This window comes from Pezoporus occidentalis, unplaced genomic scaffold (genome assembly GCF_034315485.1).
Source record: "Pezoporus occidentalis ecotype Australia unplaced genomic scaffold, CSIRO_AGI_Poc_V1 ctg528, whole genome shotgun sequence".
Taxonomy (NCBI): Eukaryota; Metazoa; Chordata; class Aves; order Psittaciformes; family Psittacidae; genus Pezoporus; species Pezoporus occidentalis.
The window spans coordinates 41,788-53,561 of record NW_026915864.1 but is presented as its reverse complement, the minus strand read 5'-3'; the positions used below and the strand labels follow the sequence as shown (position 1 = coordinate 53,561).

The following is an 11,774-nucleotide window of genomic DNA, read 5'->3' as shown; positions in this document are numbered from 1 at the left end:
TGTACAGAGCCTTGGGTGCCATGGTTTAGCGTGAGGTGTCTCTGCCTATGGAAGGGGGGTTGGAACTAGATGATCTTAAGGTCCTTTCCAACCCTAACTATTCTATGATTCTACGATTACGACCTAGGAGAAGGATGGAAGGGCTTGGAAAAACAGAAACAGGAACAATGTAGAATGGAAATCTGCACGGAATTCATGAGGCCTGGGAAATAAGGAAAAACTTAAAACTTCCTTCTTGGAGCTGGACGGAACATTCATTGCAGGCAGGTGTTTGGTGAGTTTCGTGGTTTGAGCCCTGCCAGTAACTCAGAACCATGCACCCGCTTGCTCACTGCCCCCTTTTCCCCTCCTCCTCATTCTTGGAGGGATGTGGAGGAGAATGGGAAGAATGTAACTCCCATGGGTTGACATAAGAGCAGTCCGGTAACTAAGGTATAACACAAACTACTACTGCTACCACCAATAATAATAATGATAAGGAAATAACAAGGGAAGAGAATACAACCGCTCACCACCCCCCGACTGATACCCAGATCAACCCAAGCAATGATCTGGGCCTTCTGAGTATCTCTCCCCTGTTCATATACTGGGTATGATGTGCTGTTGTATGGAATACCCCTTTGGCTAGTCTGGGTCAGGTGTCCTGTCTCTGCTTCCTCCTGGCTTCCTGTGCCACTCCCCACTGGCAGAGCATGAGACTGAGAAGTCGTTGATCGGGGTAAGCATTATTTAGCAACAACTAAAAACATCAGTGTGTTAGTTAGCATTGTTCTCAGGCTGAAGTAAAAAACACAGCACTGCAGCAGCTACTAGGGAGGAGAAAAATAACTGTTAGAGCTGAACCCAGCACAGTGAGGTCTGTGAGGAAGAGGCTGAGAAGAGCAGTGGAACTACAGGGATAACGTTTACCTGCAGTGGTGCCTCCGCTTGGCCAGCCAGAATTCACAATCGCAGTTAAAACAGTGTGAGGCCATATGGTCTGGAACCCACCGCGTGACCTAGGGCAGACACCAGTCCTCATCAGCTCTCAGTTTGTAACTCCACAACAGCCATGTCTCAGGACCTCAGCGCTGGCTGAGATGTGGCTTTGGACCATAACAGGTCAGCCAGAGTGAGCCCACCCCACAGGCTGCCCTCTATCAGACACAGCAGCACCAGAGGGTGTCCTAAAGGACAAGGACTCCCTTGCTTCCAGATCACTCTCTGCTGCCAAAGTTAGCCACAATGAAACATCCTCTCCTGCTGCATTACTGCTGCTGCACCAGGACACATACCTCAGTCTCCTTCTTATCCACAGGCTCCCAGCTTGCTTCTGACAAACAGTCCTCACTATGATCAGAACGGAAATCCTCAGTGTCGCTGCTGTCCGATTCCTTCAAACATGTCTGCAAAAAGAATCACATCAGACCTCCTCAGCTGCCTCTGTCACATGGCCAAGGCCATTCCCTACTCCAGCCCCACTTAGTGCTTGCTGAGGGCATGCGGGTGGCTCCACAACTCCCCATACAAAGGATTGAAGCACTCATGACCATATAGGAGCCATTGCTTGGCCCTCAAGAAGCAGAGGTACTTCTGGGTGACATGAGAACACGGTGCATGGAGAGGAGAGGAACAGGGCTGAGGAAACACAGGAACCACCCACTCCAGAAGAAAGAGATCGAGACCCACGGTCAGAGAGGGCAGTGTAAGGGATGCAGTTACTTACAAAGTCATCCTCGTAGTCCATGGGAGGTTCGGCTGGGGGCGTGCAGAAGTGGCGGATGTCCAGACGCAGCTGCAGCTCTCGCACTTGCCTGCGCAGCTGCTCTACCTCCTGCTTGTAGCTGGCCTCGATCTGCCGCAGCCGGTGCTGGATCACATCCGTGGGGAAGGGCAGCCCGTCATCGTCCAGGTAGAGAGGAGGCACAGGAGATGGACATTTTGGTGGCATGTGCTTGGGACCAGACACTTGTTTCAGGTGGCAGGGTAGCCATGAACGGCTGGGCTTCCCTGCAGAGCCCGCACAATGCATGCTGTGGCCAGGGCAGGCTGAGGACTTTGCACCTTCTCTGGCAGACCACTGGCTGTTGAGGCACAAGCTTGGTACCCGCAGAGCTTTGCTGCTCACCCTCTTGCTACAGCAGCCATAGGAGAGGAGGTGCTTGGGTGCAGGCTCGCCAGTGGGGAGCGATGTCACCATTCCTTGAAAACTGTCCCAGTTGGACCCCAGGAAGGAGAACTCACTGCTTTGGCTCTGGGAGATGGGCTTGCGCCACTGCTCCAGAGGGACTCTCCCCAGCCGGGCTGGCTCCTCACAGGGCATGCTAATTCCAGCATCACTTTTGCTATTGTCTTCATCCAGGCAGGGGATGGTCAGGGCAGGGCCTGGGATGTCCCGGAAAGGGGTGTTTGTTGCCAGGGACGCCTGGCTGGGAACGTCTTGGCATGTGGCATTTCTCTTGGGGCAGTCTCCTCCACTGGACACCATGCCAGCAGCCTTCAAAGGTTCCTGGGGACAGGTTTCTAGTTCCTGGGAACAGGAATCTAACTGCTTTCCAGAACTGGTGGAAACCCTGTCGGTATCTTCCTGTCCAGAAGAATTTGGAGCTGGACACATGCTGTCCACTTCCTCCATGTATGTTCCATTTCCCTTTTCAGCCTCCTCAGAGACACTGCTTGCTGGCACTGAAGCCCAGCTGCTCAGTTCCTTGCTGTGTCCTTGGTGCTCAGCATGCTTGCTGCAAGCGCTACTGACTTGCAGGGCAGTGTTTTCCTCTTCCTCCTCCACCTGCCGTGGGTCTCCTGCAGCCACCGCACTGCCTTCACCCAAGTGCAGCTCAGCTCCCTCAGTGGTGCTGTGCCAGGCTTCCAAGCCCACCCGGACTTCCTGACAGTGGTTATTCAGGTTGGGATCACTAGACGTGCGGGTCAGCGGGCTGCTGGAGTCACAGGCTGAGAGCAGGTCGTCCATAGATCTTGTCTTTGGTAATCTAGAGTGCAAAAAAATACAAAACCATCTCAACAAAAACCCTGAAACTTCCCTCATTTCAGTCAAAACTGAGATAAGGGAAATGCTCCTAATTGTAGATCATAGGGTGGGCAGGGACCGGTGGAGCAGCAGGATGAGCTGAACTGCACAACTCTATAGCATGGCCTTTGCCCTTTTAGGTCCAGTGGAGGACTGAACATGTTCCTCGCTGCGACAATGCTAAAGGGCTCCTGCTCTTCACAGGAAGGATGAGAACCACAGGTAAACCAGAGGAACTACAATGAGCAAGGAGGGAAAGAAGGACTGTGAGTAGGCAGCAACCTGGGCCTTGAGCTCTGTGCTCTTACCTGTCCAAACATCTGCCATTGAACTCCTGGCTCTGAGATCCAGGGGGTGGATAAATGTCCATATCATCCTGTCCCAGAGGATGCGGCGAGGAAGTTGGGAGATACACTGCTGTCCAAACGTGCAGTGCTCGCACATGGCACACTGGGTGCAGCACCTGCAACAACCACTTCTGATTAGAAATGAACACAAAAGGAAACCCCTCCAACCTCTCCCCATGCTACCCGTGTTGCCTGGCAGGCAAAAGGCCTGGAAAGCTGGGCCAGGAGCTTTACAGACCTGCTCAGATCCTGGCATGTAGAGAAGATTGTGGAAGTTCTTATTGCCAGCTCGCAGGAGGGACCAGACAGAGCAGGTACGCTTGTAGATGTTGTGCATCTCTCGCTCGCAGGGACTGTTCCCAAGGAAGGTCCCATAGAGGCAGGAATACGTGTGCTGCACCAGTTTCACCTGCAGCATCAGGAGGGGGACAACTGTCAGAGTTCTTAGGAACTGGTGTCTCCTGTGTACGGGCCAAACACCCTCCACTTTTCTGGGATGGCTCACACATTTCCCACCCGGCTGGTGACCTTGCTGCTGTCCTCTCTTCCACACAGGGCAGGGCAGAGAGGAGAGAACAACAGGAATCACCTACATTAAAGTGAAATCAACAGTCCACTGATAGCATACCCATCCCTCCGGAACCCAAACCTGTATTATTTGATACGACAGAGATTACTAGCTATTATTCCCTGGCTTATGCTTCATACTTGTATTGCTCTGAGATACACAAATCAGGCTTTCAATCAGAACAGCACTGCCGATGGTATCTGGGCCAGAAACAGACCTGAAGAAGAAGGGATTCAGGGAAACCAGAGAACATAAACTCTTCCTCCCTGTAAAATCAGCTGGGTGCTCTGAGCCTGCAGCACCGCTGGGAGGGGGAGGAAATGGCCAACAACTCATAGAAGCATCACACACACAGAGCCAGGTCAAAATATCACAACCAAAGGGCAGGGCTTGGACCCACACAGAGAAGGGATGTCAGGAATGCAGCAGAGAGCCCCAGCACTGCTCAGACACTTTCCCATTTTTAGAGAATCCAATTTATGTATTCTTTCAACTACCACACTGCAAAAAATCATGGCCCTCCCTCCACCTCTGCTCACATCTGGCAAGGAGAACAAAGATATGTTTGCATGCATATTTCTTACCAAGAAAGCTTCATTGAATTCAAAGAGGCAAGGAAATTGCTTCAGAAGCTGATGAACAGCATCCAGCCACTGGAGAAAAACTGGGCACTGCTCATTCTGATCTTCCACCTTCTCCTGGTGACCACAGCGATCACCAAACTTGTGACCAAAATCCAGCCAATCTGATTCAACAAGTACCTGGAAGCCCTGTGTATACAAGAAAATGTACCTGCAGACCCTTTGCTGTAGACCCCATACCCCAGCAATGCCAGGCAGGCTCAGTGTTGCACCAGTACTTCGTCTGGGAGCAAAGCTACCTGAATGGCAGAGATTGCCAAACATGAACTCACAGCTGTTATTTCTATACAACAGACAGCTTGAAGAATATGCACAGAGTAGGGAAGCAGCTGAACCTTGAACACAAGAGGCTATTTACTGCAGCGCTTCACCAGGGTGGGGAGAGCAGTGAGGTACAGTACACTGGAAACAGGCAGAGGTGAGCATGATAAAAACCAGCATGTGCAATAGCAGCTCTGAAGTGCCACTAAGCTCATTAACAAATGCAATCCTGCTTTCTCTGGAGACTTGTGAAATAAAGGGGGCCTACAAAGAAAGCCGGAGAGGGGCTTTTGACAGGGGCCTGTAGGGACAGGCCAAGGGGAATGGCTTTAACCTGCCAGAGGGGAGACTGAGATGAGCTCTTAGGCAGAAGCTCTTCCCTGGGAGGGTGCTGAGGCGCTGGCACAGGGTGGCCAGAGAAGCTGTGGCTGCCCCATCCCTGGCAGTGTTCAAGGCCAGGTTGGACACAGGGGCTTGGAGCAAGCTGCTCTGGTGGAAGGTGTCCCTACCTGTGGGAGGGGGTTGGAGCTGGATGAGCTTTAAGGCCCCTTCCAACCCAAACCATTCTAGGATCCTATTATTATGATTCTATGACAAAATGCCTTTCAACAGCCATGAACCAGCAGCACAGCACCACTCGTACCTCCATGGTCCTGTAGTAAGGGTCCAGAAGAATCTTGGCCAGTGCTACAATCTGTGGAGTCCTGTCCCAGCCATCGGAGCAATGAACCAGCACTGGACGCCCTTCTCTGTCAACCGCACTGGAGACTAGCACTGCTGCTTTCAGCATGACAGAAAGGTGCTGCAGCCACTTGGTACTCTCCAGGGCTGAAAGCCAGCTAGAACGTGGGCAAAAAGCAAGAAAACCGTTGCTCCACTCTCCAGTGAGAAAATAAGATAAATTTTAATCTAAGTCTTTTTGGAGCCCTCTATGAAAACCGGTCTTAAAAACACATGTTCCAGAGGAGCCAGCCAGCCTGGGATTAAGTGCAAAGAATCCAACTCTTAATTTCAGTTTTCTCCCAGATACAGCCACATTTTAGAAACCCTCAGAGAACACACACAGCTAATTGACACTTAGGCAGTGCTGCAATCCCCTCTGGATTACCAGGGATCCAAAAAGCAGCATTCAAGCACTGTGAGCACTTTCCTATCTTTCAATTTTCTGAGGTAGAAACCTGAGATGGGAAAAAGGAGAAGGGAGGGAAAAGCCCCAGGACATTCATATAGCATCAAAGTCAGCTAGAGAAAAGTCACTCACTTGCTGGGGTCTGGCACCTGGCTGCAGACAGCACGCAGATACTGGAAGCTGTTCCGGATGGAGTGGATGTTGGCCATGCCCATGAACACGACTTCACAGTTTGGGTAATACTCTGAACACAACAGAGACAGAGATGTTCAGAGAGAGCTGCTGCCACCGCAGCAACACATGTGGAGGCTGTCTCCTCACCACACAATTCCTGGTCCCCAGCAGGCAGGCAGGCCTACAGAAGCCTTGTGGACCTGCAGCAATGTATCTGCAGTAACAGACTTTGCACGAGCAAGTAGAGGAACATGCTCCCAAAGTACCAAAACCTGACCTGACCCCCACCTGCTCTAGGTCCTGCTCAATGTAGCAGGTCCAACAGGAAGACGTCCTGGGATGGGCTCAGCCCTGTGTACCTTCACATTCGCAGCCGCCTCCCTTCGCTCTGTTGGCCACAGCTGCAGTGTAGGACCTGGCATCAAGAATCAGCAGCTTCTGAGGAGTTCCAGCATTCTCCACACCTGAACACGCAGTCAGGGACGAGTCTGCAGAGACAGACATGGACTGAGGTCCTGGCACCTCCCTCTCCTACAACCTGCCCCCAGGGCCACCCAATGCTGGCCATGAATGGGCCCAGCAACCCATCCCACACACTGCAGACAAGGCATGACAGGGCCCAGATTATCCATTTGGATCCTGGCTTTAATCCCTGCGTGGTAACAGCCCTGTTAGCAGCAACAGTGACGCTTGGGTGTAGGAAGCATGGAATAATTGTGTGTTTAAGACAGAGTGGAAAGGAGAGAGCTGGCTCACCAAAGTCGGCATCGCAGGCCTCGCTGCCGTCACTGCTCCCGGCGTGCAGCACACCACCGGACAGCTTCACTCCAGGGTTCAAGGCACAGGCTTTGGCAATAGATGTCACAAGGTACTCATCGTCAGCGTTTCGCCAGCCCCACCAGCTGATTTCAGGCTGGCTGCAACGTGCAATCACTGCCCCATTGCGCACGTGTCTGCAAAAGAAGCGAGACCCTAAATGAAGATCCCTGAAGAGGTGAGGAACAACCCCAGGGAGCTTCCCCTCTGATTACTTTTGTGCCTCTACTCTGGAGCAGTGATTAAGATCAGCCTGCAGAGGACTTGGGGTGTTGGTTGGTGAGAAGCTCCCCATAACCTGGCTTCAGTGTGCACTTGAGCCCAGAACCCCGCTGTGTGCTGTGCTGCACTCCCAGATCATGACCAGCATGTCAAAGGAGGTGATCTTGACCCTCTGCTCTACTCTGTGAGACCCCACTTGCAGCACTGGGTGCAGTTCTGGTGTCCTCAGCATAAGAAGGACATGGAGCTGTTGGAGCAAGTCCAGAGGAGGCCACAAAGATGATCAGGAGCTGGAGCACCTCCTGTATGGACACAGGCTGAGAAAGTTAGGGCTGTTCAGCCTGGAGAAAAGAAGCTGTGTGGAGACCTCATAGCAGCTTCTAGTGTCTGAAGGGGGCTATAAGGATGCTGGAGAAAGATGCTTCATCAGGGACTGTAGTGATAGGACAAAGGGTGATGGGTTTAAACTTAAAACAGGGCAAGTTCAGGTAAGACATAAGGAAGAAATTCTTCCCTGTGAATGTGCTGAGGCGCTGGCACAGGGTGTCCAGAGAAGCTGTGGCTGCCCCATCCCTGGCAGTGTTCAAGGCCAGGTTGGACAGGGCTTAGAGCAGCCTGGTCTAGTGGAAGGGGCAGGTGGTTGGAACTGGATGATCTTACCACAGCTATGACAAGAAGCAGTGTGAATCAAATCAGCGGCCATATCTCAAAGACTTTGAAATCACTGTGGCACTCTCAAAAAGCCTCAGCTCAGTGCTCAAGAGAAGCAAAAGGGTTAAGAAGGCACTAGCAGTCATTTGGAAAATAATAAGACAGAAAGTATTATATAAAAATATAATATTTCACATCTTAAAGCATCTTCAAGATGACACAAATTTCTCTTGAATCCATTTCAAAAAGGATAAAGTAGTGCTGTGACCTCCAGAGAAGGGTGGCACAGACAAATCAGAGGTGCAGAAGAGCTTCGCTACAGGGATAATGTAAGTAGGAAACAGCTCCCCACCATGAGAGAAGGGCACAGATGGATGAGAGGCATAAAAGGTTATGAAAGGTATAAAAAGTGGGTTTGAAACATTAGTCTTATTTTTCCCTAACAGACATGGAAACAAGCACTGGAATGATCATGTCATATGCTTAACAAAAACAACAAGCATTTTTTGGACAACCAGCAAGCCAGACAGTGCAATGTGGAAGTGTGAATTGGTTCCAAAATGCATCGAAGTCATGGATGGAGGCCTACCAAGCAACCACAAAGCATAAGCCCACACTCTCCTGAGTATCTGTCGTATGAAAGCTCAGATAGTGGTTGCTCCAGAGATGCACCAGGGAAGAATACCAGCACACCTGTCCCACTGTGACACTTCCCTGTGATGCTGCTCCTGGGGACAGGATAATGAACCGGCTAGCCTTGCACCTCAGCTCTTTACAACAGCAGTGCCTGTCCCTCCGTACCCCAAGTGCCTCTCTGCAGATGAGCTGCAGTAAGGATGAAGAAGTAAAGCTCCTGACTAATCACATCAAAGTTTGTTTATGTGTAGGTCAGCACCTCTGAAAAGGTTGCTCTGATGGCCAAGTTGGGGTGTAACATTCTAGATCCTACTGCGCACCAGCACCACCCTCACCCCATTAGGCAAGGGCTGCTTAGCTACAGTGCTCTAGAACCACTCCTGAAGACATCTCTCTCCTGTTGCACCCCTGTAAGGGGCTCTGCTGTTCCACAGAGGAGACAATGCCTGTTCTTGGAGACACACCACAAAAATGTGTCAAGGCTTTGGACTCCTAACAGCTGTATGTGGTGTCTCTCAGCAGCTACTGCAGTTTGCAGGAACGGTTTCGCTTCTCAAAGACAAGGTCCCCTAATTCTCCTGAGGCAACTTGTCAATAAACACAGAAAATGTATTAACGACATCTCATAGACAACAATGATGAAGACTTTAAACTGCAGGGTCTTTTACCTTTTTGTGCTCTCTGTCTTCTTTTGCAAGGTGAAATACAGAACAGTCCTTCCCAGATCTATTCCTGCCTTCACGATCACTCAAGAATGGTTAACACAGACAGCAGCAAAGGCTTTGTTTATACTAGTAAATGAAACAGAGCCAAGGTGGGAACTCGAGCACCTGCCTATGATGGTGCAGGCTGGTTTGTGAGCACACCCACAGCTCCTGGCCTGCACCAACCAGCGCCTTCCCACTGCCTGAGCACGGTTTTGGGAGAGGCAGGTTCTGTGCCAGGGACTGCTCCTGACAGGCAGCTGGGATGGAGGACACTGTCTTGGGGAGCAGAGGCCACTTCAAGTCAGAGCAGCCTGCTTAATGCAATGGTACCGACATTGCCCAAGAGTCACGTCAGGTTAAGAAAACTTGCTGGCACAAACTTCCCAGCACTACGACAACTGCCAGGCAAAGGCTGGCCTTGAGGTAGCCAGTTTCAAGAGACACAGCAACATGCCAATAACACAAAGAAATACAGACAGCGTCGATGAGCATGAAGTCATCAGCAAGCAGAAAGTACATAAGGAGCCAGAGGGTGAACCAAAACCACAACTGAACTTGCAATGAGATTCCCAGGTCAGGAGAGCGCCCATGCCTGGACCGCATCCTTCTGCAGCTCTCCCAGAATGAGCATATGAAACATTTCAGGTCTTTCCTTACTGGGGATTTTTGTGGAGGTCTTCCTCAAAGTTAAAAAGCTCTTTTCTTGCCACTGTAGAGGCAGAAGGTGACAGAGTGGTTTAACTTATTCTTTAGGGATCCTCAGTTTAGTTTTAATGACTCGAGACCCTTTCAGAATCCACAGCTGGAGTATGAGGTGCCTTTGCAGTTTATCAATTATCGACTCCCAGATTTATTCAGAGTACAAGGCTAGAGCACACCTAAGACTGTTCACACATGCCATTTAACCCAGAACAATCATCCATAAAACATCAACTAATATCTCTTGAGACACTCTCTTATTTTCTGGCCATTTATTGCTCATACACGATGTAGAGTCAGCAGCTTAGCTTAAAACACAACAGCGAGCTGAGAGGCTTTACAGAGCTGTCACCTAAAAGTTCCCCACTGAGATAGATGTGCATAAGTGCCCTTATTCCCTGAGTCTCTGTGCTAAATTCCTGTCTCTGCCATGCTTCAAAAGCCTAAAACTGAGCACTCAAGCCATGGGGCTGGAGCAATATCCACTGTCTGGCTGCTGCTTCCCAGGCAGCTACTGCAGCACCAACATGGACCAAGGTGCTGCTGACCACCTGTGAGGAGCTCTCTTGCTACCATAGGCTCAAGGTCTTCTGAAGGTGGCTGTGCAGAGAGCACTCCAGAGGAGGCTGGCAGGCAGCACCCCTCTGCCTCTTGTCAGCTAAATAATTCAAGGCATCCTTTCCATTGTTTTAAAGGTGAATTGTGCCTGGATGCTCCTGCATCTCTCCTGTGCCTCTCTGAGCACTGTGGGCTCAGAGGGGGAGACCTGAATTTCTGCTTTGCTGAACAAATAGATTATACTTTTTTTTTGTAAGAAAACTCACCTTTGGTGTCATGTGTTACAGCTCTGACAGTGACCACATGAGCTCAGGCTTGCTTTCCAAAAGCTATGAAGTCTACCAATCAGTCCTGTTGTTACAGAGCCCGTGGGAGGCATGTGCCTGAGCCCACCTATCCACTCTCTCCTGAGCTATGACTGAGGAGGAGCTGAGTGCGAGGCGTTTCTTTTCTCTCCCTTCCATACAGCACAAGGCACTCCAGAAGCAGCCATGGCCTTCGCAGACCCGACTTTAAGAGATACACACTGGCAAGAATTTGTCCTATCTTGTAACATCACTTGTCAGCATCTTCTAATCTGATCCCAGGCTGCAAAGGGCTGCAGCTCAGCTTGTAAATTACCAGGTACTATTCCAGTGATATTATAAAGCAAGGAACAAAATAATTATCAGAGTAGCAAAAAGACAGGGCTTTGCCCTGAGGTGGGAGGCACAATCGGTAATCGCAAATACAATTAACTTCTTAGCTGACTTGGCTACAAAGAGGGAAAGGCTCCATGTGATATGCAGCATTTACTATTACCCTGTTTAAAATTTAGTTCTTCTGGAAGTAATACACTGTGTTTTGCCAGCATCTGACAGCCAACCGCATGACATGACATAAAGAGTTAAGGTACAAATTCACTGGGTTTGTTTCCCAGCTTTTGTACTTCTCAGGGTTGTCCTCTGTTGTGGAGCTCTGGTATTTTCAAAGTCTCTTATATTTGGATTTAGTAACTGCTAACAGAGTCTAAGGCTGACTCCACACTGTACATTTTACAACGCACACGCTGGTTGTGTGCACCTATTCAACCAGCCTCCCATTTGTTTCAAACATGTCAGTCTCCCAGGAAAAGTGTTTAGTGAGAAACCAGACCCCTACCCTGAAAAGCTCTGCTCTATTTGCTGCCTGGCCTCCTGCATCCCCCAGTACAGATAGATTATTTTTGGAAGGCTGACCAGGGACTATTTACCAGCCACATGCAAACATTTCACTCTGTTACCTCGATGTTGTCAAACTCTCAGAACTGGGTCAAAACAGAAGTGATTTGCAGTTGGGTATTAAAAGGAATGTCCAGGCCTGAGCCCTTAGTTGAGAGC

General features: G+C 50.1%; 1 protein-coding gene across 6 annotated transcripts in view; it reads right to left on the bottom strand.

Moving 5' to 3' along the window:
• Positions 1–564: 564 nt before the first annotated feature.
• The window catches only part of MTMR4 (myotubularin related protein 4), a 52,997-nt gene continuing 41,787 nt past the window's right edge, over positions 565–11,774 (bottom strand). For 5 of the 6 annotated variants that reach the window (XM_062637442.1, XM_062637445.1, XM_062637446.1 and 2 more), the window contains 10 exons: positions 6,884–7,080; positions 6,487–6,615; positions 6,086–6,197; positions 5,468–5,663; positions 4,507–4,692; positions 3,593–3,763; positions 3,316–3,470; positions 1,706–2,969; positions 1,275–1,385; positions 566–998 (listed from right to left, as the gene is read on the bottom strand). In XM_062637442.1, coding sequence (XP_062493426.1) covers positions 906–998; positions 1,275–1,385; positions 1,706–2,969; positions 3,316–3,470; positions 3,593–3,763; positions 4,507–4,692; positions 5,468–5,663; positions 6,086–6,197; positions 6,487–6,615; positions 6,884–7,080 — 2,614 coding nt within the window. In that variant the 3' untranslated portion in view covers positions 566–905. Of the gene's footprint in view, positions 999–1,274; positions 1,386–1,705; positions 2,970–3,315; positions 3,471–3,592; positions 3,764–4,506; positions 4,693–5,467; positions 5,664–6,085; positions 6,198–6,486; positions 6,616–6,883; positions 7,081–11,774 lie in introns of all 6 variants that reach the window. The other variant, XM_062637440.1, reaches the window with a different exon arrangement.